This window comes from Topomyia yanbarensis, chromosome 1, assembly GCF_030247195.1.
Source record: "Topomyia yanbarensis strain Yona2022 chromosome 1, ASM3024719v1, whole genome shotgun sequence".
In the NCBI taxonomy this organism is placed as follows: Eukaryota; Metazoa; Arthropoda; class Insecta; order Diptera; family Culicidae; genus Topomyia; species Topomyia yanbarensis.
In genome coordinates this window covers 198,979,105-199,006,571 of record NC_080670.1, presented here as the reverse complement: position 1 = coordinate 199,006,571, position 27,467 = coordinate 198,979,105, and the positions used below count along the sequence as shown (strand labels likewise).

The window sequence follows — 27,467 nt, the reverse complement described above, 5'->3', positions numbered from 1 at the left end:
ACGCAGACGCCAACAACAAAGGTTCTTTTCAGAACCACCATAATTATTATAAAGAATAACTTGAAACATTCCCACATATTTCATTGAGTATCATTCGATTTGAATTACAAGTCAAATGAGTAGTCACGACACTCCGGTTATGTCCTAGACATTACGCACCCATCTTTTTTTTTCGTTGCATTATTTTTCCGTTCCCACCGATAAAACCTTTCGCAGGTACGTACTGAAGCCTGCATGATAGTGTTGGCTAACGGAAAGGTATCTCCACCGACCGACATCCCGTCAGGCTCAATGGAGGTCGATTTGGATATTTCTGCGGTGGCAAAAATAATGCCGATAAGTCCACTTTAGGATACAAAATATACCCATCCAATACAACCGGCACCAGGAATGTCTTCTTCCCGAGCAAATATAAGCCATTTAACACCACCGATATATGCGGGACCTAACTAAACAACACTCGGCCATGTACGTAGAAGTCTTGTCTACGTACCCGCCTGGGAAGTAGAGATTGATGGTGTAGTCTCCTACGGGGGCCCTAATTGCAAAGTATGGTGCGAAGGTTGGTTTCTTTAAAAACCCTTTGCTATAGTCAGTGTAAATTTTGGTTTGCAAGTAATTGCGTTCGGTAAAAATCGAAGAATGTAAGAAAGCCGCTAATTTTTCATCAGCCTCATATCGCAGGATCTGCTCTTCTACACTTTGTTCTTTTGAACGGGGTTCGTCCACCTGTTCGTCTTTTTGTGCCGCGAGGCATGAACTGCCCTCGTCACAAACCATTGGGCCTACAGCTACCTATTGTAGAAACAAAATGGAAGCACTCTTTTAAAGAACGCTCCGAGAATTGTTAAATAGGGCTACGCCACCGGCCATGATGAATTTGTACACTTTCTCGTTCACTAAAGAGCGAGAGTCTGACCATCCCATTGGGGGAACATTTTCTAGTGTGCCATATACGTTTTCGAAGGAGGAAAATCGCTTTCTCTCGTTAGCTTCCTCGTAAAAACCTGTCCCTTGAAGGGTGCTGTTATAAAACCAAAATAAGTGAATCCTAGTCTCGGGTAGAAAAGGGCAAGAATTTCCATCCTAGAAAAGAGCAGGAATTTCCACATCCTACATTTCAGTCCCTACATTTTTCCCAGATTTTACACAGGTTAACTTCTAATGTAGATCTTCAATACCAATACCAGTCGCTTGCCAAGTCCGACTCTAAGGCAAACTACTTATTAGTATTGATTCCATATACATCGCACCTCAGCTGGTTTTAGAAGACTTCAATTCTCACGGTATGCCATGGAATTGTCTTCACGATGATTACCGATCTATCTAACAGCGTGATAAGTGCGACAATTTCAATATGACTATCTTGAATGCAGTTGAAATGATACAAATTCCTACTCCACCTGCACGACCAAACGCTTTAGATTTATTATTATTACTCGACCTCGCTACAACTAGTGAGCCCATTGAACGAAAGAGCTACGCGTCCACTATATCCGAAACAATCGAATTAAAATAAGAAATTCTTGCGGTGGAAGCGTACAAGGTTGGTTAGATTCTATACACGTGCGATTCAATGTCAGACGAAACGAGGACCCAGCGCGAGCAACAGTGGACGGCCTCCCACTCCGTGGTGACCAGAGAGTGTTCCGAAATGTACGCAAAAATGTCTTATAAGGACGTTCTGAAAGTCGAATCGCTCGAATTATTCCAAAAAAACGTGATGTTAGAAACACAAATGACGTAAACTTAACGAAAGCTGAAAAACGCGGTTATTGGCACCGGTTCGTCGACGGATTAACGAGAGAATAAATGTTTAAACTGGTAGCTAGGCCCTACGTTGTGTATTCGATTCAACCGTTGATGTATCGAATAATAACCAACCAATAATATTTCGGTGACAACAGCGTTCCACATCGACGTTTCACGATGAAATGATAATGCTGTATATAAACGAAATGATTATTTTTTAAATACACATTTTTATCTGACAGTATAAATGCTCGCGATAAGCATTGCAGTGCGCATATTACCGTAACGTTCATCAGAAGATGACAGCTATGCATAGCTTCTATGCTATTTTTTATGACAGTGTGGATTTCAAATTTCAATCGAATCCCAAATTTGGAAGAAATTGAAATTGTAAAGCAAAGAAAATTTTTATCTGTTATAAAATATAAAATTGTTCTGCATCGAGAATTTCGGAAGCATTCATTTTGTGCGCGAGACACATACATGGTTAATCTCAGGTTTGGGTTTGTTCCAAACTTTCGAGTGGGTAATTCCCCCCTCGGTTATTTTCGAGTGGGTAGTACTACCCATACTACCCACGTATTCCGCCGGCTCTGTTCGTGGGGGGAGTAGGGTCTGATCGGATCGCATCAAGAGCTGCCGACGGCTCCTCGCAGAAGGTTTTCTCCCTGGGCATGTAGCTATCAATTACTGGTGCTTTGTATGTGCTGAGAAGGTGATTGTTGTAGTAATTGTTGAGTGGACTGGCGTACTGCCCTTCCCAGTGACCGTAGGGGGTATGAAAATAATTCCACAGGGGTCCTTGAACTTTGCGTTGTGGATAAGTTTTGGTATCGTTTATCAAAGCATGTGGTCAGCCAAGCATAGGCAGTTCGTTCCTTCCCTGAACAGGAGTACTGAACTGTTCTTTGTAGGGTTGTACGGTGGTGTAAACTTATCCGCGAGGTACCGGGACCCCTGCACCAGCAGCCGTCGAAGACTCGTCGGTGGGGTCCGGCACATCCGCGGCCGGGGCTAGTGCAACGAATTTCCCTTACGCTCCTGCGTTTGGTGTTGGACGCTGTTGAGGGCTGTGACTCGATGGTGAAAGTACAGGGAGTTGGTCTTTGTTGGTGTTATTGTTTGGAAGGCCAGGAGCATCCGGGTGTTGGGCTGAGCGTTCGTTGTACTGATTGGAGCTGTGGGTCTTTATATTCGTTGTGGTCTGTCTGTCGTCCGCTGGGGCTTCCGGGTGGATGCCAGTGTGCTTTGGGCTATGCATTTCATGTGGTAATGCGGGACGGGTGGTCTAGCTGCGTCGTGGCCTGAAATGAGCGGAGTGTCCACCAAGATGATATTTGTGTCGATTGTTTTGGGGGAGTAAGCGGAACGGGAATGGGAATGTTTCGATGGTCCCACACAAAGAGCCGCCGGGGCTTATCGGGGCGTCGGTACTTCCTTAGGCAGGGTCGATGTGGGTAGGCTTTGTTGTGGTTGTTGTTTCCGTATCTTCGTTGTGTTTTTGTATTTCGCATGGGGCTTGGTCGGAGATGGCGACCATTAGATCTCGGCCGTATATCCGTTTTCGTGTTTCGGCTGTAGCTCTCTGTCAACTGTTGTTACGGTATTTAATTAGCAAGGGACTGGAAGGTGAAGAATATATTTTTAAATATTAAGAGCCATAGTACTCAAGGGAGAGCAAGGAGTTGAAGGGAGAAAATTTAGAAAAACGTGGAAGGGTCATATGAGCAAGCTTAGAGTTTACCGGCGACTTAACCCTTTGTCTGCTACCGTAGGAGTCAAGATCTTTTGGCATTAGAAATGCGAATCACCTGAGTCTACGGCGTGTCCGGACAAGCGTAAAGTAACTTGTTACTTCATGCTGTCGGAACCGACCTCTAGTGCCTCTCGAGGGGACGGTAGACTGTAAGAATGTTGTGTTTGTTATGGCTATTGTTTGTTGGAAAGCGGCAGGGTGTAGGGCTGGCATAGGGGGTTCTTTTTATAAAGTCTGGCTTTTGATATCGTCGAATGCTTGGTGGATAGCTGCCATTTCGTCTCGCAGGGCCTTGGTGTTATTTTGTTTGTCCAAAAACCATTCTTTCAATGCTGTGATCTTGACCTAGGTCTCTGGTTGCCAACAGTTTCTGCTACCATGGCCGTATCTCCCACAGCGGAAGCATTATGTGGGGACTAGGTAATATTTGCGTACCTCGATCCTCATCAATCGCAGGTAAATATATTCTAGGAGATGCGAGTCAGAGAACGGGAGCTCAAGCAGTGAGGTGTTGGTCTGAGTGGTGAATAAATCCATGCTACTCCGTCCATTCTACCACAATTTAATTTCCGAATTTAATTTCCGAATTTATTTTCCGAAGCTATTGCATCGCTTTCTTTCTTTCATATAAGCGTTTTACATGTACAGTCTAATTTTCGCACTCGTATCCATGGTAACCTCCATAACAAGAAAGTACAGTTTCCGAGCTTAAAGCCATTCTTCGCTGTATACTACGTGAGAGATTGCTCGTTGTCTAAACAGTGGAAAACACAAATCAAAGGTTCTCATTTCAATCCGCCATGATCCTTCTTATAATAAGGGCAGAAAATATTTTTGACGGGCTAAAAATAGTCGGTCCACTCACTCCCCGTTCATGATCCAGCAGTGATTTACCTTTGGTGTCCGATCTGTTTCGGCTCTTCTTTGTGATTAGCTGTGGGGGGAGTAAGGCTCATTTTTCCACAGCGAGACCGGATTGGTGTCAGTAGGTCCTTTGTAGTTATCCGGCGTTGCTAGTGGTTCGTCGGTTATTAGATACCCATTGCTGAAATTGGACCAAAAAGTGTCTCGCATTTGGATCCAAATTGTCTCAAGTTTGCCCCAAGTTCGACCAAATTGGCATTGAAGTTATGAGTTTTTTTTTTGGAATAATAGAACAGTCGTGATTTGCTGGTTGGCCACTTTTTAACCCTAGAACTTTGCTTTGGGGTACAAATGTACCCCACGACTTCTTTCGAGCCGTGTGAAGACGAGAAACCGGCATTTATCGACCATAATTCAATTTAGAGTTCCTAATAACAGTAGGAAAATGTGGTATAGCCAGTTTGCTTATAGATTTTGTGGAAGCAGATGTCAAAGTTCGCGTGGTGTATATTTGTACCCCAGTATACGGTTGCCGTTAGCGTTTCGTCAGGTTTTGTGCTGTAAGTGGAAATGTGACTGGTGACAATACCAGTTTAAATACTGGTTGTTTTACTACGTTAGTAACAATTAGTATTACAAAATCGTTTTTAATCATTTATTCAATTAATTTAATTTTGAAGTAGAAAAAAATTGTTCTGATTTTTGCCGATTTTTATTGTTGTATTTTTTATTTTTTGTAGTTTTTCAAAACAATGGCTCGCAAGTATAATTTACCAATGAATTTCTGGTCAGAAATATTTTATTCATTTCAATTTCCACCACAGTTCGTGGTATTTTCCAATCCCGATTTTTAAACATTCACTCTTCCAAATAATTGCTTTTTCCAAAAACATCGAAATTCCATTTTATACCGTTTCTAGACCATTCTTTCAACTTTTAGAAACGTTTGATTTTTTTTAAATCGGTTGAAAATTCGCAAAGTTACAGTAATTTTTGTGAAAAAATCAAAACCACGATTTTTTCACACTTTTATTTTTGTTCAAACCAATCAATGTATCATTGATTCAATAAATTTCACACTTTCGCTTTCACAGCTGTTTTCGCAATTAAAGAAACGAAGAAAATGCCGTACTACACAGTTCTTTTGTTTGCATTTTACCTGCGAAAATTGCGATCAAAGCGTGGGGTACATTTATACCCCAGTGCAACGTTCTAGGGTTAACTGGACCGGTTTTTAGTTGGATCTCCGCTAGTCCAACTATAAAGTATCTGAATGTCAAAATCTCGTCTCAAGTTCACTTTGACAATCAAACTGACAATAATTAGAGATGTGAGCAGATGCCTTTTCGGTCCAACTAGCGAATTAAATTCGTTAGTTGGACAGAGGATGTGGCCCAACCAGCGAATCACGTCTGTATCGCCGCAAACCCCCGAAATAAAACTCTTCTCACATCTCTCGCACAATAGCATCCCACTGAGAAGCCCAAAAAATTGTTTCAAAATCGTCCCACACTGGTCCAACGATGGACGTCTATTGAACGGTTATTGGGGCGTCGTGTAGCGTTAGTCCAACGAACGTCTTTCATTGGACGAATTTGAAATCAGCTCTCAAAGGGATCAAAATTCGTAGCAAGCCAAGGTTTCTACAAGATTGAAAAGAGTGTGTGTGTGTGTGTGTACAGACTGCAAATACAAACGGTTGGAATGAAGCGGTAACAAAAAATCCAAACTGATCGAAAATATTTGCTCACCTCTGTCATACAGATATCCTTTTTTAACAAGAATAGAGACGAATGCCCACTAGCTAGGTCGAAAGAAGCAACGAATATTCTCTGTTACAGTCAAGATTAATCGTGCGTGAAAGTAAACATGCGGAAGTGATTGTGAACATCGTGACTGAAAACAAATTGGAACGGTACTAGAAGAAGCGTGGTGGTGCGACTTTCCCAGCAACGATTTGACGAGAGCTTTTTCGAAGCTCTATAGTTGCCTACCGGTAGGCGATTAAACCCGCCTACTGTACGGACTGTTTCGACTCCGACAAACAACTGGTTCGATTGCCACACGTGCACTTTAAGAAAAAAAAAAAAACGTTTCCAATTCATTCATTGTACAACAAATCGTTCAAACCGGTATGGTAGTGGGTTGAACTAGCTTTAAATCTTTCAAAGAACCGTTCAAAAGTATTTGTGATATTTTTATATTTATCAGTTCCACAGGATGATAAAACAACGAAAAATGTGTCCATTCCCGAAATTGCACCAGTCGAACGAACATTGTTGTGTAACTGTCAAATGACACGCTACATCCATAACATCCACCAGTTGGCAAAGCTTATTTTTCACTTCCGCCGGCAACTCGTGTGGGTATATAGGGTAGGTAATCATTTTCCAAGAGCTCACTCAACCCTTCCGTAAAGTGAAAATCTATGTTTCTTGTCAGCCCTCCCGATTCGATTCCATACCACTCGGGGAGGCATCGATGCCCATTCGAACAGCTAACAGCGGAAACTTTCCGATGTCCAACCTTCCGGAGTGAACTCGGTTCGCTTTTTTTGTTGTCGTTTCCATCACATCAGTTGTCAGTTTTTTTTTCTTCATCTCTTGAATCCAGTTTATTCGCGTAGCTCTGACGTCTATTAGTTGTCATCATTTTCCGATCAATCAATCTCATCGAGTATGGTGCTTCTTGTACAAAGTTCCCCCCCAGTGCAAATCTCTTCCTCAAATCAACTCTTTGTTTTACTCAATCAGACGTTAACGGCGCGTGAAAAAAAAGCTTTCGAACTTCCATTAGTCAACCAAACTGTAACAATAGGTTTGTTCCACTACACGGAAGTCACTCCGGAGTAAACAGGAGCAAAAAATCTTTGCTCCTTTTTACTCCGGTTTGCTACCAGAAGAAGAAAAAAGAGAAGAAGAGAGTACAGGAACGCTTTTCTCCGGAGTACTTCCAGTTTCTCCTGGTACTGGAACAGACCTAATCACTTTGCGAAGTGTAAAAGTTTTTCTTTTCGCTGACTTTTCGACGACGACAACGACGCACAAACAACCTTCCTTTTGGAAGGAGTGGAACGAAGGGCGAGAGGAAAACTTTTTTCCCCGCTTACTTTTTTATGGTAGGGTTTTTTTTACTGGCGCATGGCTTGAGTAGCCTCTGACGCGTTCGTTATACGCCCGTGAAAGGGTCTACTAGGATGGTCAGTAAAAACATGCTTTAATAAGTCTTTAGTCTTGTTAAGTCAGTTAATCAACGCCTCCAAACTAATCTGCTTTGTGCGGATTTAACCGTTGTTATTTTCATCAAAGTTTTTAATGGAAGACTTACGCAAAGAGAAACTGGCATCAATCAATGTAGCAATCAATATATTTGTTCGAGACTGGCAACCTTTATTTTTGCCCAAATGTCAGTACAATGACTTCACTCGAAATTCATCATAATTATAATTAAATGATAACACAATGTTTCCCACGCAGCCGAATCATTTCTCTCAGCGAACTCATGATTAGGGCGTAAATGCCAAGTGTCAAAATTCGCTTTCGGGAGTAAATTTCGAGCGGAACTGGTCCTCGTCCAGCACAGCTGGTGTGGGCGAACAGAGAGGGAAAAGTTTTCTCTTTCCTAGACTAATCAGAAGTTTGTCGAGAATTGTTATTTTTTTCTTCTTCTGTCGCAAGATTTGGTTCCACTCTTTGCGTAACTGTCCTTTATTCGCTGGGGTTTCATTTAAAAAAACAACTCTTCTTCTTTGCTGGGATATTGTTTCAGCTGCCAATCAATCCAATCAATCAACTGTCTATTCTGTGCGATAACGTCGGACTTGTTGCACTGTAATAGGTCAAAATTGCAGTTTTTCTCTTCACGGTTCTCTTACTATAAAATTTTTTTCTAACTTCCAGTGCATTCGATTCAGTTCGACGCACTAACACTCTGACATTCCGACAGGCGGTTGTTGAAATTTCATCTACTTACTGTGAGAGAAATCTTCCGTACGGATTGGTGTTAGGTATTATGTTCTTTACTGGCACAGTTAACCTCACTTTTCTTGTCAGCTCACTAGTACTGTTTACATGGACTTAGAAAAATTTAGTGGACGACTAGATTCGGTCGAAGAAAATTGCAAATAATTTTTCTAAGTCCATGTAAACAGTACAAGCGAACTGTCAAAAATGAACACTCAGTTCATTTGTGACGTCAGTGTAAAGTATTCAATGACAACAAGACGAAAATTTTTCATCCGTGCACCAAGGCCTACTGCGTGATGTGAAGTACTATTGAATACTTTACGATGACGTCACAAATGAACTCGAGTGTTCATTTTTGACATTTTTTTCTAATTCCATGTAAACAGTGCAAGTGAACTGTCAAGAAAAGTGAGGTTAACTGTGCCAGTGAAGAACCTAATACGGTTTTTAAGATTATTCCAGCACTTCTTGCCGCATGGGCTTCTCCTGTTGATTTGCTGTTTATGATTTGCTACGGGGGCGGTAGGTCTAAACAGGAACAATTCCCCGAATTACGTTCATTTTATCCACGAAGCAATTTTTTGGGAATTGTTACATTTTTTCTACACTTCGACCAGAAAGTTTTCATTTCTATGAGTAGTATTCCATCTATGATTGTTGTTTTTCTATGAAACAGTTTACCGTATATTAAGTACTTACATATACTGAAATCGCTGTTCGTCTTTCTCTGCTCTGTGCTTTTTGTTCTGTTTTGTTTGAGTTTAATGCCTCGTTCTATACTGTTGGTTTGTAAAAATATTACCCGTATCGATTTGCTGTATATTTTTGTTTATACAAGGTGCGCGTTCGGTAAGTCGGTTGAGTGTCTAAGGATTACCGCTGGCGGTCTTCCGGTATTTGTTTCTTCCAGCCATATTGAACTTTCCGATTTACGACAAAAAAAACATTTTCAAACCGATATTTGCTATAAGTTACAATATTATTTACGACCGTTCTGAATATTTTTCTATGCAGTCGTGATTCCACTTTTCAACTGGACCGCTTTTTAGTTCGACCTCCGCTAGTTGGACCATTGTCCAACTAAAAAAAATCTGAATGTCAAAATCTTATGTCAAATTTACTTTGACAATCAATCTGACAATTATTAGAGATGTGAATAAATGCAATTACACTACTAACGTCTCCTTTGGAGAGTTTTTGACATCTGTCAGTCGGTCCAACTAACGAATCAAAACCAGCGAATCACGACTGTTCCACGATTAGGATTCAGCAAATAGAAAGTATTTATTTAAAAATTCTTCTTATTTGAAATAAATACTTTGCGTGGAATCCTACGGCTTTTTGACACCCACTTCATATGATAAATTTTATATGACACTATCTATATTTCGACTTTTGCGTACGTTTCGTAGGTTTACGTCCTGACGAGGTGTACGTCTTCATCTTCAGGGCGGTACATTCTTTGTAACCCGTCAGGGTAACAATTGAGCATTTGGTGGAAATATACCTACTTTTCGATTACTCTCTCTGTAGAGTGCATTCGTTTTTGTTCGTTTTCGCCTTTGTAGACGGTTTTGTTCATGCAGATCGGTTAGATAAATTTGGGTTTTATGTTTGTGAATAAGTAACATATGCTGCAATTCTTCGATTGCCGCCGAAAAGTTTGCTGAATTCGTGGAACGCTAGGTGACAGCGACTGCAGTGGTTGAAGGCGGATGGTTTGTTGACATCGTGCGGAAGGCGGTCGTCGAGAATGATAGTGACTGACCACGGTGAAGAAAAGACGTCGATACAGAAACAACCAAGGTGAACTCGGCCGTTGTTGTCCCGGCCGGTCGGAAGAAAACGGCCTGTCATTCCGCCAACAACAGCGGATTGACGAGGAGTGAATAGAACGGTAAAATTAATTTATTTTTGTTTACTTTTTGTTTGTTGTGTTTACGAAAATTCGATAGCCTTGGTAGAAGTATCTGGGCCGCCCTGTCACTAAGGGTCAGCCGGGAAGATGAAGCAGGAACCTAAGTGGAAGGGTAAACCCTACTTACAAGGCATAGACCATCTACAGGTTGATAATAGACAAAATACAGATGTTGTAAGAAATTCTTGACTTCAAAAAGCTAGCATCTTCGTCTTAAAATTGATTTATTTTTCTTGCTTCAAATAGACTACAGAACAGACTGTCGAAATCAGCGACAGCGGAAGTTCAAGGTATGACAGTTTGTTGACATCGTTTGTAAGGCGATCTATCGAATTTGTATCCCAACCAGCCCAAATGGGAATACGGAAGAGTATTGCCGTCAGACAGCGGGAAAAAGGAAGCTAACCGCTAGTTGGCTTCCCTCACTTTTTCTAAAGGAGCCAGTGGCACCACACCGCTATCGCTGAGGGAAGGTAACTCTCCTCCATAGCAACTCGCTAAGGATAACAAAACAGGTCAGGTAGTGCTGAGGATCTTTGGTGGGCAATCATTTGCTGCTATAATTTCTGTAGCTTGTTGATTGCTCAATCAGCTCTCTTCGGTGAACCTCCATGATGTTAGAGCAGTTTTGATTTTCACTGGAGGTTGTTTCTGTTGCATGTTGTGTGTGCACACTAGTATAACCATCTTGTTGTTTTTTTTTTGTTACTTCGCTAGTTGTGTTGGCTATTAGTTTGGAGATACTTTATGTAGCAATAATTGTTTAGTCGACTGTCTGGGGTTCAGCAACAGATGTCGAAGGTGGTTTTGGCGTTTGGTTTTCGGCATTACGCCGTCTGGGTCCAGAATTGGTTTGACCTGGGTATAAGAATAGCGTTCTTCGATTACGGACAGGCTTGTTATTTCCTATAGGTAATACTTGGATTAACTGATTTGCATTCGAAAGTCAGGTTGTTCTTCAAAGGTTAGATTTCTGCTTTGGCTAGACTATTGAACGTGGTCACCCTACTAACAATTTAGGGTTTTTGATAGTTTTATAGCAACACATAAAACTTAGATTGGACTTATAGCGTGCTATAAAAGTTTAATTGTTACTTGGGCAGTACTACATTACGCATATGTTGGAGTTGGATATAGGCCACCCACGTAAACATAAGATCCATTTTGACCACTATTACCTGTTACATAACACGCACCGTAGATCGAAGACGAGTTTGCGTATACCCGAGCAAATACTCGTCATAGGAATTTTATCTATTTTAATAAATTATATCCATTTCTCATTTCAGTTAATCACGTGAGGCCCTGCACTTGACAAAGTAGGGCGATGTTTCGCGCGCAGAGGTCGACGAGATTCGCCATTTTGATTTTTTGAAAAAAAAAATCGTTTTCTAATTATCGTTAAATAACGAATAAAAAATCAAAAGCAGAAGTTCGTATGTCTTTTCATTTTTCCCCAGAACATTCGCAAATATTGCTTGATTTTCCCCCTAATCCAGGAGAAGGTCCCCCTAATCGAACCACAGGAAACACTTTGTTGAACATGATAATGTTACGGTCAAGGTCTCCGTGTATATAGAGCATGATGTGGTCGAGGTACGACTGCACGATCTATCTCCAGGTAATTTTGCCAAAGTTCGCAATACTTCTCTGAGTTTCACAGAACTTTCACCTACGTTGATGTGTGTAAATGTTCACTCGAGTTCGAAGATCACCCCAGAAGTAATCAGATCTTTTCAGTAGTTCGCCAATCTTCTGTATCACTATCAGAATCACTTTTAAAAATGACCGAGTTTTCAGAATTTACCAGAATATTGCAGATCTTCGTTGAAATTTTGAAACCTTCCCGAAAGTTTCCTAATACTGTTCCGCCAATCAACGAGCTTCCTTGTAGGTTGCAAAAATTTTCTGAAGTGCACAGATCATATATTGTCAAACCTTCGTAGAAGTCCGCATAAAGTACACCTAGATTACCTATAATTTCGCATAATTTGTGGACTTTTCTTGAACCTTGAGGAACTTCAATGAAGTTGTGAAAACTTTTCTGAAGTTAACATGGTGTTTGCAAAATGCTTCTTTTTCATTCAGACCTTCAATTCACGAAATGTCCTTAAAGTTTGTAAAATTTGCCAAAGATCTTTTCAGCGGTTGCAGTGTGTCAAATAGCCATAAAATTTGCAGATCTTTTCTAAATTTGCCGAACTTCTTTGAAGTTTGTTGAACTTTCCTAAAGATGGAAAATCTTCTCTGAAAATTGTAGATTTTTCGTGACAATTGTAGAACTTCACCAAAGCTCGCAGAGTATATTCTAAATTCACCAAACTTTCAGCGCGACTGAAAATTTCGAAAATCGTCGCGGAACTATTATGAAGTTTGCAGTTCTTTTTTCAAGCTCTCAGAATTTCCTTACATAAAATATACTAAAATTTCCAGAGCTTCTTTGAAGTGTACAATACTACTCTGTAGTTTACAGAGCTTCCCAGAAGTTTTAAAGATTTTCCCTGAAATTAATAAAACTTTCCTAATGTTTTCAATTTCTGAACTGAACTTCCCAAAGGTAACTTTGTTGAAGTTTGTAGTAATGTGTTTTAACTTGCTAGTGACAATCGCACTGCCGCGTTGCGGTTATTCGACGGATTCCATCGTGTTACGGTGCGGGCGAAGCGTGGGCTCTTCTGCCAACCTTTATGTACCCTCTTATAGTATGCTTCGAAGGTAGTTCGTCTGTGAATGACCACTTCTTGCTGTACGGAGTCTCTGTAACTCTCTGACCGTTAGGGGGTTTCCCCAGAAGTGACGTGCTTTTCTTTCAATGATATCAAAAATAGGATGATGGCTAGCCCAGAGTATTGGGAGACTCCAGTATCTTCTGTCACCATTCTGAATTACTCGGAATGTCTAGGAAACCCTGCAAAACACTTGTTAGGTTCTTGCCTTTTCCCTAGTCTAGAAGTTGCCTCGGCGCGCCTCTCTTATCTGTGCTGGACGCTCCCCAGGAATAATGTTGTTTCTCACAATGAACGTTTCTGCCTGTTTCAATCTTTTAAATCAGTGTACAGTTACGGACGTGGTGTAACTGTATGTAGGTTACTCCCCTAAGATTCAGTTCCAGTGTTAAGTAACTGGTGAACTGTAGATCTAATACGAGTTGTCTTGAGATTAAATAAAATGAGAGGGCAGCTTTCGACATTCGTTTCTTTCGACCATACACTGGAACGATATCCTTGGACTTGACGTTGAAATGTCCCTGACCATGCCGCATATTTTGTCATTCATCACGATGCCACACGATTCGTTCAGTAATTGCGGGGAAAGGTTCCTGAGAAAGGTTATGGCAGTCACATATTCCTGCTCATTCTGATCTATATGTTCGGTTGGCCTTTGAACAAATCGAGCTCTGTAATTCCAATTGTAACTATCGTTGTAAATGATTAGCAAAAAAAAACAATCTCGAAATGAATATTTATACGATATAGCCTTTAATACATCTTCGAACGCATTTTTAAGATGTTTAATTGCTATTCCCTTTATTTTGAAAAATTTCACTAAGAGTCATTCAAAATTTCATTCAGTTTTTTTCAGTGACCTTCTCAGGCAAGCTATCTTCCACAGTATATTGACGATGAAAAAGAAGCACTGCGGTGAATATGTCCGGCATCAATTTCGCTACCCAAGTCGCAATTCAGCTTTTAAGGAACTCTTGAAGAGCCTTTTGAAAGTTAGATTGCACTTGTAGTGTGCTATAAAAGTTTAAATGCTTTTTGGGTAGGTAAGTTCTGACAAAGGAATTAAGTTCACCTATCAAGCTGGAGGAACCATCCACCTTTCTGTTTACACTAGCAATAGATCAGCGACGAATCAACAGCAGCAGCGGCCTTAGAAGAATTGTTGGAGGATATACGGTACAAATTAGTTAATTTATTTCTTCTTTTGGTTTTGTTTGTTGCGAAATTCTGGTAGACGCCCTGAAACTTAGGGTCAGTCGGACCAATAAAATTATTCCCGAGTAAGCCAGGGAGAACACAGGTAATTTATTCAAAGATCTGCTGAGCGTTTGCACAGAATCTGTCGAATTCTGTATACCGTATTATAGCAGAATTTGCCACAAAGTCAGTCCCACATTTAGTTCTATCCCCAGAACACTTTGAATGTCAATGCGATTTTTTCAATATTGATCGGTTTGCTTCGAAAAATCAATTTTATGCATCCCATTTTTTTCATATAGGTCCCCTCAATTCATAAAGGCTCACGGGACTGGAGTGATCTTAGGAAGGCTTTCACGTATCAAGTTAAAAGTAAAGGTCCGCTATCGCAGCAGCCAGCGACATACCGGAGGAAGTTGGAGGAGCCGTCGCCTTCCCGACAGCACTAGTAACAGATCAGCAACGATTTAACAGCTGCATCATTGGCAGAATTATTGGGGTTGATATACGGTACACATTAGTTTGTTTTCTCCTTTTGGCTTGCTTGTTCGAAAATTATGCTAGACGCCCTGTAACTTAGGGTCAGTCGGGCAAATATAATTGTACCAGGGAAATGGTGAAATCGCTACTTAAGTGCAACTGGAAGCCGGGGAGATGATAGCTTATTTATTCAAAATTCAGCTGAGCGTTGAACAGAATCTGGGGAATCGGGTATACCGTATGTTATCGGTTGAATATGCCGCAAAATCGGTCCCATATTCGGCTCTATCCGTAAAAAGCTGTCAATCAGTTGTGAGCTATTTTTGGCTTCAATTTTCATTTTTCCCATAGATATAAAATATAAAATGGCCTTACTAGCCCATAATTACACCAAAACCATACCATCGGACCATGGTAATGGTGTTTCCATGGATTGAACCCATTTCAAACACCATGAGCATGGGACATTATGGGCTTCTTGTTTACTCCATTTAAAGTAATTCGACCTCGATTTCAAATCGTGGATTTTTTCTCACCCCTATCAGTGATAGCCGTGTCGACGGCGATACCCATTGATTCGAATCCCGGACCGTTCAGTTCGTTCAGTAGTCCATGCATTACCTATGACCATCGAAGGAGTGACAGCATTCCTTCTTGAGGGAAGTCTCTAGCGGTTCTCATGGTTATATAATCTCACATCTCATCGAAAGCTGTCCCAGCGCCGCTAAAAAGCGTTGTATTACTGGGAAAAATCTGCAAAAATCGGAGAATGACGGAGTACAACTTCGAGCGGTATGTTTCGGGAAGGTTCTGTGAATTCTAGGCAGGTTATGCGTTTCTCTGGCAAGTTACTCGAGCAAATGCTCATGGTCCGAGATATCATGTGGAACCATATAGGGACCATATTAGCACTTTCTAGGATCAATGCGTCTTATGAAATGTTCAATAGATTACACCATCTTTGTAGCAAGTATACCAGTATTTTTCGTATAATTTCTATTGATTAAGGGGAGGTTCTTATTCAAATTACCAAAATTTGAATTCCAATAATGTCTAGAGCCTGCTACCTCAGGATCGATCTGAAACACAAAACTAATACTAAGGCTCTAAATTAAACTAAATTTGTTGGAGTAATAACCTAAGAACGGGTCAAAACTTCAAATTTGACGTAATGGTGCAATGTCAAACTTTAAGATCGATTTTTTAGCCCTTTTTCTACTTTAAGGCTTCAAAAAAGGCCTTGAAATCCCCTAGCATTACCGTTGGACGGTAAAGTTGACTCAGCAGTTCGTCCAGTTTCTTTTCTAAATGTGAACCTGTAAATTTTGCAGGTGGATTGATATGACTGTTGCTGGGACCGGGGCAATCGCACTGTTACAGTAAGAAACTCTTGGTTGAGGTTAGTTACAGTATGTGGAATTGTTATCAGTTAACAGTTACGGACGTGGTGTAACTGTATGTGGGTTCAGCTCCACTTTCACTGTTAAGTAAGTCGTGTACTGTAGGTCTAATACATCGGTCTAATAAGATTAAAGAAAATGAAAAGGCAGAATTCGACATTCGGTTCTCTCGGAAATACTCTGGAAAGATTCGCTTGGAAGTTCATTGTGGTGAATACGTCCATCATCGGTATCACTATGTAAATTCCTACCAAGCAAGTAAAGGACCGCTGTCGCAGAAGTTAGCGTCATACCGGGAAAAGTTGGAGGAAACAGCCAACTTTCAACAGATCAGCGACGATTTAACAGCAGCAGCGTTTTTTGAATGTGGATATACGGTATAAGTTAATTTATTTGTTTCTCCTTTTCATTTGTTTGTTCCGAAACTCTAACCGACGCCCTGTAACTTAGGGTCAATATAATAATATCTGAGTACTGGTGGAATCGCTACTTCTGTACAATTGGAAACCAGCGAGAAGACAGGTCATTTATTCCAAAATCTGCTGAGCGTTTGCACAGAATCTGTCGAATTCTGTGTACCGTATTATCAGTGGAATTTGCCACAAAGTCGGTCCGACATTTGGCTCTACTCCCAGAATGCTTTTAATGTCGATGTGATGTTCTCAATATCGGCAAGCCATCATTTTTACTACAAGATTTTTTACTTCCGTGGTAGGTTCGATATTGAAGTCCAATACGAAAAGGCGATTTCAAGCTAAATTTTTCTTTTCCTTGTTAATAAAATCATGATAATTTTTGGGGGATTGTTGCAAGGATTCTCCTTTTCCATGGATCATTTCCAGTCCACGTTTAAACTAATTGCCCCTATCAGAGACAACAATGTGGACGGCCTAACTCGTTGTTGTGAATCCCGGACCTACCTGTTCGTTACGGAGTCTAACCATTACATTTGACCACAGAAGTGGTGACAGCACTTCATCTTAAGGACAGCCTGTAGTAGTTTTCGCGGTTATATGGTCTCGCATCTTTTCGAAGGCTCTCCCAGTGCCGATGAAGAGCGATACTGCACATTCTTTATACATGTAATTGTACCTTATTTACAAAGGAGATGGTAATTCTAAAAGACGAAGAATGATGCGGTACAACCGTCATCAAAGTTCGGAGAATGACGCAGTTCAACCGCGAGCTGTATAGTTCGAGAAGATTCTGTGAATTCTAGGAAACTTATGCGTTTCTCTCACAAGTTGCGCAAGCTACAAAAAAGCTCTGTAAATTGTAGTAAACTTCTGCAATGCATTGTAGTCTTATTTGATCTGGTTTCGTCTGCGCGGAAAGTTCAATATCACCGGAACACTCAACCGTAAATTTTCCTATTGTATACCCTCATAGTTGAGACAACATTTGATTTGATTATCGGTTTGCAGTTTTCGTTTTGAAGGGGTCACTTACCCTGTTTTCCCAGACCTAAGATCATAGAAGTGACACATTTGAGTAGAAACCAGGATTAGATTGCTCCTTTTTTCCGTTCGTCGATCTATCTGCCATCAATCCATTGCATCGATTCCGACGCTAGATACGACTACCCAGGGAAACCATTGGTGCTCCCTCCGCCCGTTACGAGCTATCACAAAAGTGCAGAAACCGTCTACCCCAGAACGATCAAATATCGGTCCGAGCGATACTCGAGTCCGCACCCTCGGACCTATTCGGTCCTTCTCCGAGCCGATCATCCTCCCGTCGCAGCTGCTGCAGTTGATGGTGACCACCTCCGACAGTGCTTCCGTACGACCCGAAACCCGGACTCTCCATCACCAGCGGATGACAGATATCGTACACCGGTCCCCGAGCGGCGCTCTCGCTTGCCCCAGTAGGATTACCCATGCTATTACGCCGGCCGCCACCACCGGGACTAGAGTTGGAACTGATGCTCGGAGCAAACGAGCGTCATCTACTATCGGAAAGATCCCCCAGTGTTGGATCACTGTCCTCCCCGAGTGCAGCCGCCGACGGTGAAATGCTCGGTGTTCTACCGCCACCACCCTGACCCCGAAACTGAGACATTTCCGATCCCCGCCGGCTGGTTGGCCTCGGGATGGGTTCTGCCGAGCAGAAGAACCGACAGATCAGCCGCTTGAAGGCAAACCGAAAATCCTTGGAGAACAGTGCGTAGATCATCGGATTGATGGCCGAGTTGCAGTAGCCGATCCAGAACACGATCGAGAACAGCAGCTCGTTGATGCAGTCGTCGCAGAACGGCCGGATCAGGTACATGGTGAAGAAGGGCAGCCAGCACAGGATGAACAGACCGACGATGATGGCCAGCGTTTTGGCCGCTTTGGTTTCCATCCGGAAGCGCTTTACCTGGGCTTTGATGTTCCGTTTGCCCATCCGTTTGCTGGCCCGCGGTGATAGCGGATTTCGTTCGCGCCCTTCAACCGTCAAGTACTGGCTGGTTGGTTCCTTCGCCGAGGAGGACGAGGAATGTCGGAAGATTCGGGATGCCGTGTGTTCTTTGCCTCCGTTGGAGGAGTAGTGAACGGCGTACAGGAGTTTGCTGCCTTCGCCGGTTGAGCTTTGGTTTAGGTTTTCCGTTGAGGGGTAGGACACGGAGATTTTGATTTTTTCGTGGTTTCGGCATCGGGTGATGTAGCGGGATAGCCGTTCCGGGGAGGCACTGCCGAGGCTGGTTGTGGTGCTGTGAGTGCTTCCGTTGCTATGCGGGGATTCGTGGTGGTTTGGAAGGTGGTGTTGGTGTTGTTGTTGCTGTAGTTGAGGGTTGCTTGGCGTACCGTGGGTGCTGGTTGTGGAACCACGGCCACGGTGGATCCGGAGTGTTAACCGATTGTCATCGAAGCGGTTGCCGATGCCTGTGCGGGACGAGAGAGAGGATAGTGGAAAAATTAAGTTAGTATGGGTAGCAGATGTTAGGTGAGGGAAGTATTTAAAAGAATTTCTAAATATTTTGAGCTGAAAAAAGACATGGACTGAACCTCTATTAGCGACAACAATGTCGACGGCCTTAAAGTTACTTGAAATTCCAGACCATGCAGTTCGTCCGTTAACCTGGGACCACAAAAGGGGTGACAGCACTCCTTCTGGAGGGAAACCTCTAGTGGTTCTCATGGTTATATGATTTTGCATCTAAACGACACTGGTCCAGTTCGGTAACACAACATTTAGCATTTTATTTTATTTTTCGATAACTTTATTTTTAATGAAGTTGTATTTCGCGTTTCGGATTTTCTGTATCAGTGAACCGTCTTGGCACCAGACACTATTTCTATTATGTTTGTAGAGGTTTTAACTATAAAATTATTCGCCACTTTTTCGAACTAGAAAAATCTCTGGCCCTATGTGCGGAGGTTGGGAATCGAACCCAGTTGAGCTACGCACAGTGCAATCGATTTATCAACTACGGTGTGGTCGCGCCCGACAAATCCTACTTAATTTATGTTAAGTATCCTCATTCAACGGCCCAGCAGAAACGAATTTTTGAAAACTCGATCGGCGCACCCCTGAATCGATTCCTTTTCCCATCAGGAGTGTCTGTTCCAAATTTGAACCAAATCGAACTAGTAAAGTTTGATTGTTCTGTTAGACGCCCTGTAATTTAGGGTCAGTCAGGCCCGGGTTACACCGAAGTTGATGTTGGTACGATTAGCGGACTGGTTCTGCCTACGAATTCGTTCTGACAAAAGGTTTTGCTCATCTTGCAAGTCTTCTATTTGAGCATTAGGAACTAATTCAATCTACTTTGCTTACTGGTCTAGACAACTTACGTTCCGCTAAGGCCTGAGCGTTTCAAGCGATACAAAGTATCTGTGGAAGTATTTCTGGCCAACTGTCTTTAACAGCGATCACTAGTTTTCTCAGCGTCCTGGCTTCCGATTCTGTTCGAAAGCTAGATGAGCAGTTCCGCCACTACTTCACTCGGGAAACCACAGGAGCTCTGTACCCAAGCGCACAAGGAAATTGCTACAAAAACATCCAGTGGACCGCCATTCGGGTCCGGTTACGATATGGGGCTTCTATGGAGAATAAACAATGCAGTCTTTCCCGACAGCTATCCGATTGCTGGGCTATGGGTGGAAGGATTTGAGCGGAAACTACTACGAGCAGTCTTCCCATGAACATCGACAAGTTTGCACCCGTGTACAAAATTTTGTACACGCGTTCAACCTCAAACATGCTTTGCCTTTGTGTACAGGTTTGCATCGAATACCGAACGATGTGCAAACTTAGGTTTAAACACCGTGTACGTACACAAGAAAGGCATGCACAAAATAGAATGCGTCAACGCTAGTGATGATGAGTGAGAGAAAGAGAAAACTAGTGTCAAAATCCTGTGTGTACGAACACCGCGTACGTACACGGGGTTCGAATGTGCAAACGAACACGTCCACGTGTTTTGGTACGCATTGGCGCAGATGTGCATAGAACTAGAGCGAACATGGTGTTCGATGTTCATTTGGGAAGACTGTCTACGAGACTATCTTGGCTGAACTGAAATTTCCCCTGTGTGTAAATTCCAGTCCCCGGAAACCAAACAAGCTTCGCCTGATAAGGATCGCGGCAAAAAAGAGTGTTTAACTTCATGTTACTTAAGGGACCGAGACTGCCAGTTTCATCAGTGTCCTGTCACCATCTGTGGAGACCTTATGGTGATGTTCTCTACGACCTAAATTCGACCCGTCGATTGCCAGTCACAACGTTGTCTACTCCTCGAAGCTCGAGGAATATACAAACTCCGGGGTACGGTACTGCTAGATTGATTCCAAAACCTTGCTTACTTGGATTAAAACAATCGATCATAGATGGCATCAGTTATTCGTTGTCGAGCCAAAGAAATGCCGATCTCGCAACGAAGCAAGCAACTGATCTGGGGTAGATAATGGACAACCCTTGGTTCTAGGCTTCTTCCGAATCGCCGAAAGAATTGACTGTTGCCGGTGCCAATTCTTTCGCCGATTCGGAAGAAGCCTGGAGTTGCGTCAGCCGAGGAAGCACTAAGAACTGTCCGTTTGGCGAAGTTTATCCCAATGAATTCGCTGTTTTCGTTCAAACTGACTTTCGATCCGACGTCACTAAACCAGAGACTTCTACACCAAGGCTGCGGTTCCTTGATGAGAAGGGAGTTCTGCGAAGTCGTGACCGAATCGGTTCTGCATCCACCTTCTACCTATAGACTGGATCCATCGACGCTTTCGCCACGCCAACCGAGAGACCATATTCAACGAGGTTCGTCAACTATTCCACATCCCACTACAGCGACGACTGTTGGACAAGGTTGCACGACTCTGTACCTAGTACGGCATTGCAAGAACTGCTCTATGGACCTACCGCTATGGTAGCTTACTTCGTCCATCCAAGCATTCACTTTCAGACGGACTGGACTACTGCGCGTCAACGCTTATCTACTTAGGCAGAACATCAACATCAAGCGCTGGGTGGTCCTCTTCACGTATCTCACTACCTGAGCCATCTATTTGAAGGTGGTGCACTCGCTGGATATGAAGTCCTCACCTGTTTCCAGGGTACTAGCAATGAGCGGAAAAGGGCACAACAAGGCGTTGACGGAGAACTTCACTACTTCAGAAACTACACGGAAGCATTACTCCAGCTACTTCCCCACACATGGGAGAGGTTCGCTCGCTCGGTCTAGGTCGCGATCGGATCCTGTTAGAAGCGGAGGCCGTCGTAAACTCAAGGCCTCTTACCTACATCCCACTGAAGTCCGCAAAACAAGAAGCATTCACACCAAACTTGCCGGGCAACTCATCTGGTATTAAGAAGTTCTGTGAGTAGGAACTGCGGATAGCCGTCCAACACTGAGCAGCACCTGCAAGTTGGTGCGGTTCATCACTGACAGATTCGGACACAGATGGCCAGTAATTACACGCAGATGCAGGTGCTTTTAGGTGGTTGTCGAGACATCGAGGAATCAGTGAAAACGGAGACGGGTCGAAGCGGTGTTCGTTGGACAACTGGCGCTGGTGCGATCTAGATCCGGGTCTACTTCGAAGACCAACCGCGCGAAGCTGGCCGTTTTGGACGTCGAACCCAGGTTCCAATATTTCGGGAGTTCCAGGTCCTCACCAAGATTTAAAGGGTGGTAGTTTTGCACGGAGCTTAACAGCGTATGGTACTGAATTAGTAATCGATTCCCATGGCCTTTATTTATACTGCATAATGCCTATTCTATAACTTTGTGGAAGACACCGGATTTCCATCTTTCTTCGTTGAAAAGTGTTAGCGGAACCGAGAGGAGTTTCGTTATATAACACAAAGCGACCGGTGCCATAACGAATCCCACCCAGTCCTGCACTAAATTGAATCTCTGCGACACTGGTCTTCCTGGAAGCGCCAGAAACACCGGGCTTTTGCCATTCAAAATCTTCGCTCACTGGAGTAAGGGGTCCTGGAAACAGCAAACTCTACACCATCGATGACCACGCCGTTGATCTCAACTTTGTTGACGGGCATGTAGACGTGGTTTTTAAATTTTTGTCGCCAGTAATGTCATTGGCTTACTTTAGATAGAATATCATAATGCTGAGCTTATCTGATATATCTGTCACCGGTTGACGATTTTTATGTAAATTTCTTCGAAATTTTCTTCCACTGCTAAATACTGAAAAATGAGTTTTTGCGGTGCACATCATCCCTCAACATCAACTGATCCAATCGTTTCGAAATTTTGTACAGTTCTATCCCAATTCATTCCAAAGGTAACACTCTGTAATGTTACGTTCAATTCTCGCTCGGTTTTCGTCACCCGATTTTTGATCTCGAGTGAAATGGTCAGCTTGGTCAGGGTTTCTCAGAACTCGATTCTCATGGCGCACCGCTGGTGGTTTGGTTTAATAGATGACCGAGGAGTTCCTTTATCAGGGTTTAAAGGCAAAAAAATGTGAAACATGACAACATTGGTCGCTTCCCGCCAGTGCTAAACTGAGAACGGTAGTCAGTCCTTTGGACATTTAAGAAGTTGTACGCTATCATTAAAACATTTTATGCAAGTTAAGGTTGTATGAAATATAGTGTGCAGGAGCGAAAATTGTCACAGAACAGTGCCACCTAGGTGACAGGAGAGAAACTAATTAGCGCCAGGGCTATCTATAAACATGAACATGGAGTACAAAATATCCTTTTGTATGTGAAGATTTGGAGACCGTACCGAATCACATTCAGAATCACGGCCCGCTACAATTGGCCTAATGTAGTGTTTTAGTAGGCGACATTGCCTGTCTCGTCTGCAAATTGTAGTATGTGATTCTGACGGGGAGCGCTTCCGAGAACCTAGCTCTACAGCTCCAGTAGGACAACTCTCGAAAAAAAAAGATTTGGAGACCGTGCCGAATCACGAAGGAAATAGAAACAGCAGAAGTTGATTCGTAGGTGTATTTATGCGGGGCTTATTGTATTGTATTTTTGAGATGGGTCGTTGGGTGTGCGGTAGAGCTATCACCTTCCATATCCAGGGATAAAAATGTTTGCATTTAAAGATGCAAAAAATAATATACCAAGGAATAAGTACGTATCAGTTTCTTCCATAAAAGCACTGCCAGTCAGTGGGAGATGGATTATACACACACACATAGAAAAATTATTTTTTGAAAAGAATTGGTTCTGTTAGGCTTGGGAAATTTTTGAGCTGAAATGGAACTTGAGCTACGAAATGCCGTTTTTATCTTTTTTTTGTATACCAAACGTTTTAGAAATACATAAAACATCAAGATCTGGTGTCAACTCGACAAAAAAATTTTTTTTTTTTGAAAATCTGTTTAAAAAAGGCCTGTTTAAAAGAGGCCTTTTTATCATTTTTTTTTTAAAGATGAGCCTTGTGAATTTTTTTTTTTTGGAACGACACTAGATCTGGACGTTTTATTGATATTTGGCATCAAAAATACGAATTCGATTTTAATGTTTTCCCTGGGGTTAACATTTTTAAACTATAGCCATTTTATGTGACTTCCTTCCCTTATCATGTCCAATTGAGCTAAAATTTTGCATAGTGTCATTTTTTCCAACTGAGCTTCAGTGATTGGTACCCCAAATGGCCATTCGTTACTGGTTGGACAGTAGTTTGTGGTTTAATCGAAGAAAGTAAGAAGTAAGAAAGTTTGTCTATAGATTTGTCACTTAGCGATCTGGTTTTCGTAAGTGCACAGCGTGATCTGAGAGTAGGGATTATCATCAATCTGGGGTTACGGTGAATGGAATGACGCACCACACCACACACAACCTCCTGAAAAGATCATAAATATGGTTCGTGCCAAACTTCACAACCATCGAAACAACATGAAATGGTCTCAACAGTGTTGCCACAATTAAATCTGTACCGGGAGTTGAAAAATCTTTCCTATCTGTACTCTGCTATAGAAAAATCTGTACCGGATTCTGTACCGAAACAATAACAAGGTTGTTTAGAAAAAATTATTTTTCTTATACATATTTTTCATTTGGGAAATCAAACCAGAAATTTTGACTCTTCTCTTTCACAATAACCCTCTTCACTCCTATGTGTTTTGCTCCCATACGTGCATTCTACTCCATGGCCGCACACCTCAAAGAGTAGAAATAAAGAGGCTCTTTAGTGTGCATCATAGTCCCATGCGCACGGAAGCAGAGAAGACAACCAAAAAACATTTTAAAAACGTTCTTCCGATCAATCTTTATCTGAATCTGAATAGTTTGATTCCCCTTCCTCCCTGTTTGCCAGTGAGGGGAGGCACAAAAAAGCGGCTCTTCAGGGTAACTCAATGTGCGAAATTTTGCATCTCTTGGTGCACAGCTCTTTCTTTTTTTCGTTTTCAAGTTTCTCTTTGGGCTGGTGATCTCCACATCGCAGTGTTCTTGTGCCGCTCTTTTTTGTGTTTCGCTCTTTGTGCACATTATGGGATGCATCGCAAGGTTAAATTATTTTACTCTTCTGTCATCTAAAAAAATCTGTACCAATCTGCACTTTTTTACAAAAATCTGTAATCTGTACCGTACAGAATCTGTACCAAAAACGCTTCAAAAATCTGTACCTTTCTAGATAAATCTGTACTTGTGGCATCACTGGGTCTCAAAGAGCCACAAATAGCTCAGGTGGCGGATTAATCGCATTTTCACTACACGAACTCCACTATCAGATACCTGGTATTTCGATTACTACTTGTAAACTTCTTCAGTATTTGTATCAATACCTGGAAAAAAAATCTGTTGCTAAGTCTCAATCACATCAAAATCCATCTTTCCGTACTGTGACCTGACCATTACTATTTATTGCGTAGGCGCTAACCAATTACGTCGTCGTACCTCGACTGTGCTGTCATCTACAAACACGAGGATTATAACATTAACGTAGGCAACATCGCATTTCAAATATTTAAGATGATTTACGAGATGTGCCAAGTTCTCCTTACTAAGTGATGTCTGTGCAACATTTCTAACATGGTGAAACTGTATACTGGTATCAAAAATAGTACAGTAAAAACTTATTAACAACATTAAAGGGAGGTCTTTTATTTTTTGAATTGGCTGGTGCATGGATTATTAAAATTAAATAACATTACTATTGCCATACACAAAACACTGCTATCAGTCAGGACTACAGACACTTTGTACAAAGACTAGTGAAGCGTCAAAAATAGCAGCCAAACGGACTGCCAAAAAGTGCAGCCGCACGAGCATGATGGTTTTGAGAGGGGAAGTACAAGAGGAAGTCCATGCAAAGCTTCCCAGTCAAAAAGGGCAAGTTTCTGGCTAACGGGTGGCTATTTGCCAACTCGGATGCGCTAATTGCCCTTCAATTCGCCAGCAAATTGCTGGCAATTAGGGGGCTATTTCAAATGCAACATTTGGGCGATTTGCCGCCGTCATTTTTTAGCCGCTCTACCCGCCCTTAAATCGCCCCCAAATCGCCCAGGGAACGCGCCATTTAATCGCCCTTAATTGCCTAATATGAAAATTACAAACATTACTTATTTTCGGATTAATTATATACTCACATAAACTTATCACTACACTAGGTAATCACCACCAAACTATAGGAAGAATCAATGGTGAAATTGGCATTACACACCAAAACTTACCACAATCTGACTTTTATTAAGATTTTAGCTCAGAGATCTTGTTCCACTATATTTACACACGATTCCACAATTTCCCACATTCATTGGCTAAATAAAGTGCACTAGACAAACAAAATACAAGCGAGAACACGCCAATTGTTAAAAAAAAACTATTTTAAGCTTAAGCCAAACATGAACCGCCATGTTTGAAAAACGTAAAAACAACCAAGTCCTTTTCAGCCGCCAGAAAATTTGTCTAAGTGTTGAAATTGCCTTTAAATCGCATTCGCAAATTGCATTTGTTCCTAGGGGCAATTAACACAGGCGAGTTGAGTTAAACGTGAAACTGTTTGCCTGACCATGTTCGTCCGCAGTTTTTAACCGGGTTATGCGAGCTTCCGTGATGCCAGTTTACGTTCATAGTTGCTAGTTTTACTGTTTTTCTCTCCGCAAGTCTGCGATATAAAGTGTCTGTAGTCAGGACAAAACACCAACGTACTCTGACAACGACGAAAAATCCCCCACTTAATGATAAGATTGTCGTTTTATTTCCCCAATACTTACTGCCGATATAAGGAAATTCAATAAGCCCACTGGAAAAGTGACGTGATTGCCGCCGCCCTTGAGACACAAATAAAGTCCATGACCGCCAAATAACAAATAAAAAAAAAAGACGAAAGCTTCCAGACGCGACAAAATTCTTTTTCGCTCGGTTCCTGAATTATGTATGACAAAGCCAGCCAGCGGTCCTGCTCTCGAAGGAAAGAATAACAATCGAACGAATTAATGGCGCCTACTACGATTCGGTGGTTTGATGGGTGCGGGTGGGCCCCGAAAGTCCTCCCAAAATTTATTCCGCCTTATACTTCTATGGTCACGTTCGCCGTCGCCACTGCTGCGGGGAGAGTTATGCGTACATATTGGATAATTAGTTAAGCTGAACTGCGACAAGCTTCATTATACCGATTGCCGCTCTATTCAGGAACTCTTTCGGCGCTGAAGACGGTCGTAGATTGGAAGGAACGTGTTTTCTTTTCGGGATAATTGTGTCGGAGGACTGCCAATTCAAGGGGTGAGTGACAAACCGAACGACGTCGATATTCTTTCTTCGGGTCCTTTTGTTTGCGTTGTTCCAATTATAGACCTTGCCGCGGGCTCGCTAATCTTCAATCGATTTGACTGTCGCAGCAAAACTCTACTCCAGTTCCGAATAAACATTCGATAGCCCTTCATATCAGCTCCGAAGAAGGGTGGCTTTATTTTTGATCGGGGAGGGGCGATATGCACAATCTGATAAAGAATAGAAATTGTTTCCGTTTCTGACTACAGCAAAACAGTTTTCTCGATTTTC

At 42.1% G+C, this 27,467-nt stretch overlaps 1 protein-coding gene across 5 annotated transcripts in view; it reads right to left on the bottom strand.

Annotated features, from left to right (window-relative positions):
• Nucleotides 1-27,467, bottom strand: part of LOC131687346 (octopamine receptor Oamb) — a 356,370-nt gene that overhangs the window by 48,849 nt on the left and 280,054 nt on the right. The window contains exon 7 of one of the 5 annotated variants that reach the window (XM_058971448.1): nt 17,335-18,925. The exons of the other annotated variants lie outside the window; for them this stretch is intronic. Coding sequence (XP_058827431.1) covers nt 18,003-18,925 — 923 coding nt within the window. The 3' untranslated portion in view covers nt 17,335-18,002. Of the gene's footprint in view, nt 1-17,334; nt 18,926-27,467 lie in introns of those variants that run through there. 5 annotated transcript variants of the gene reach the window in all.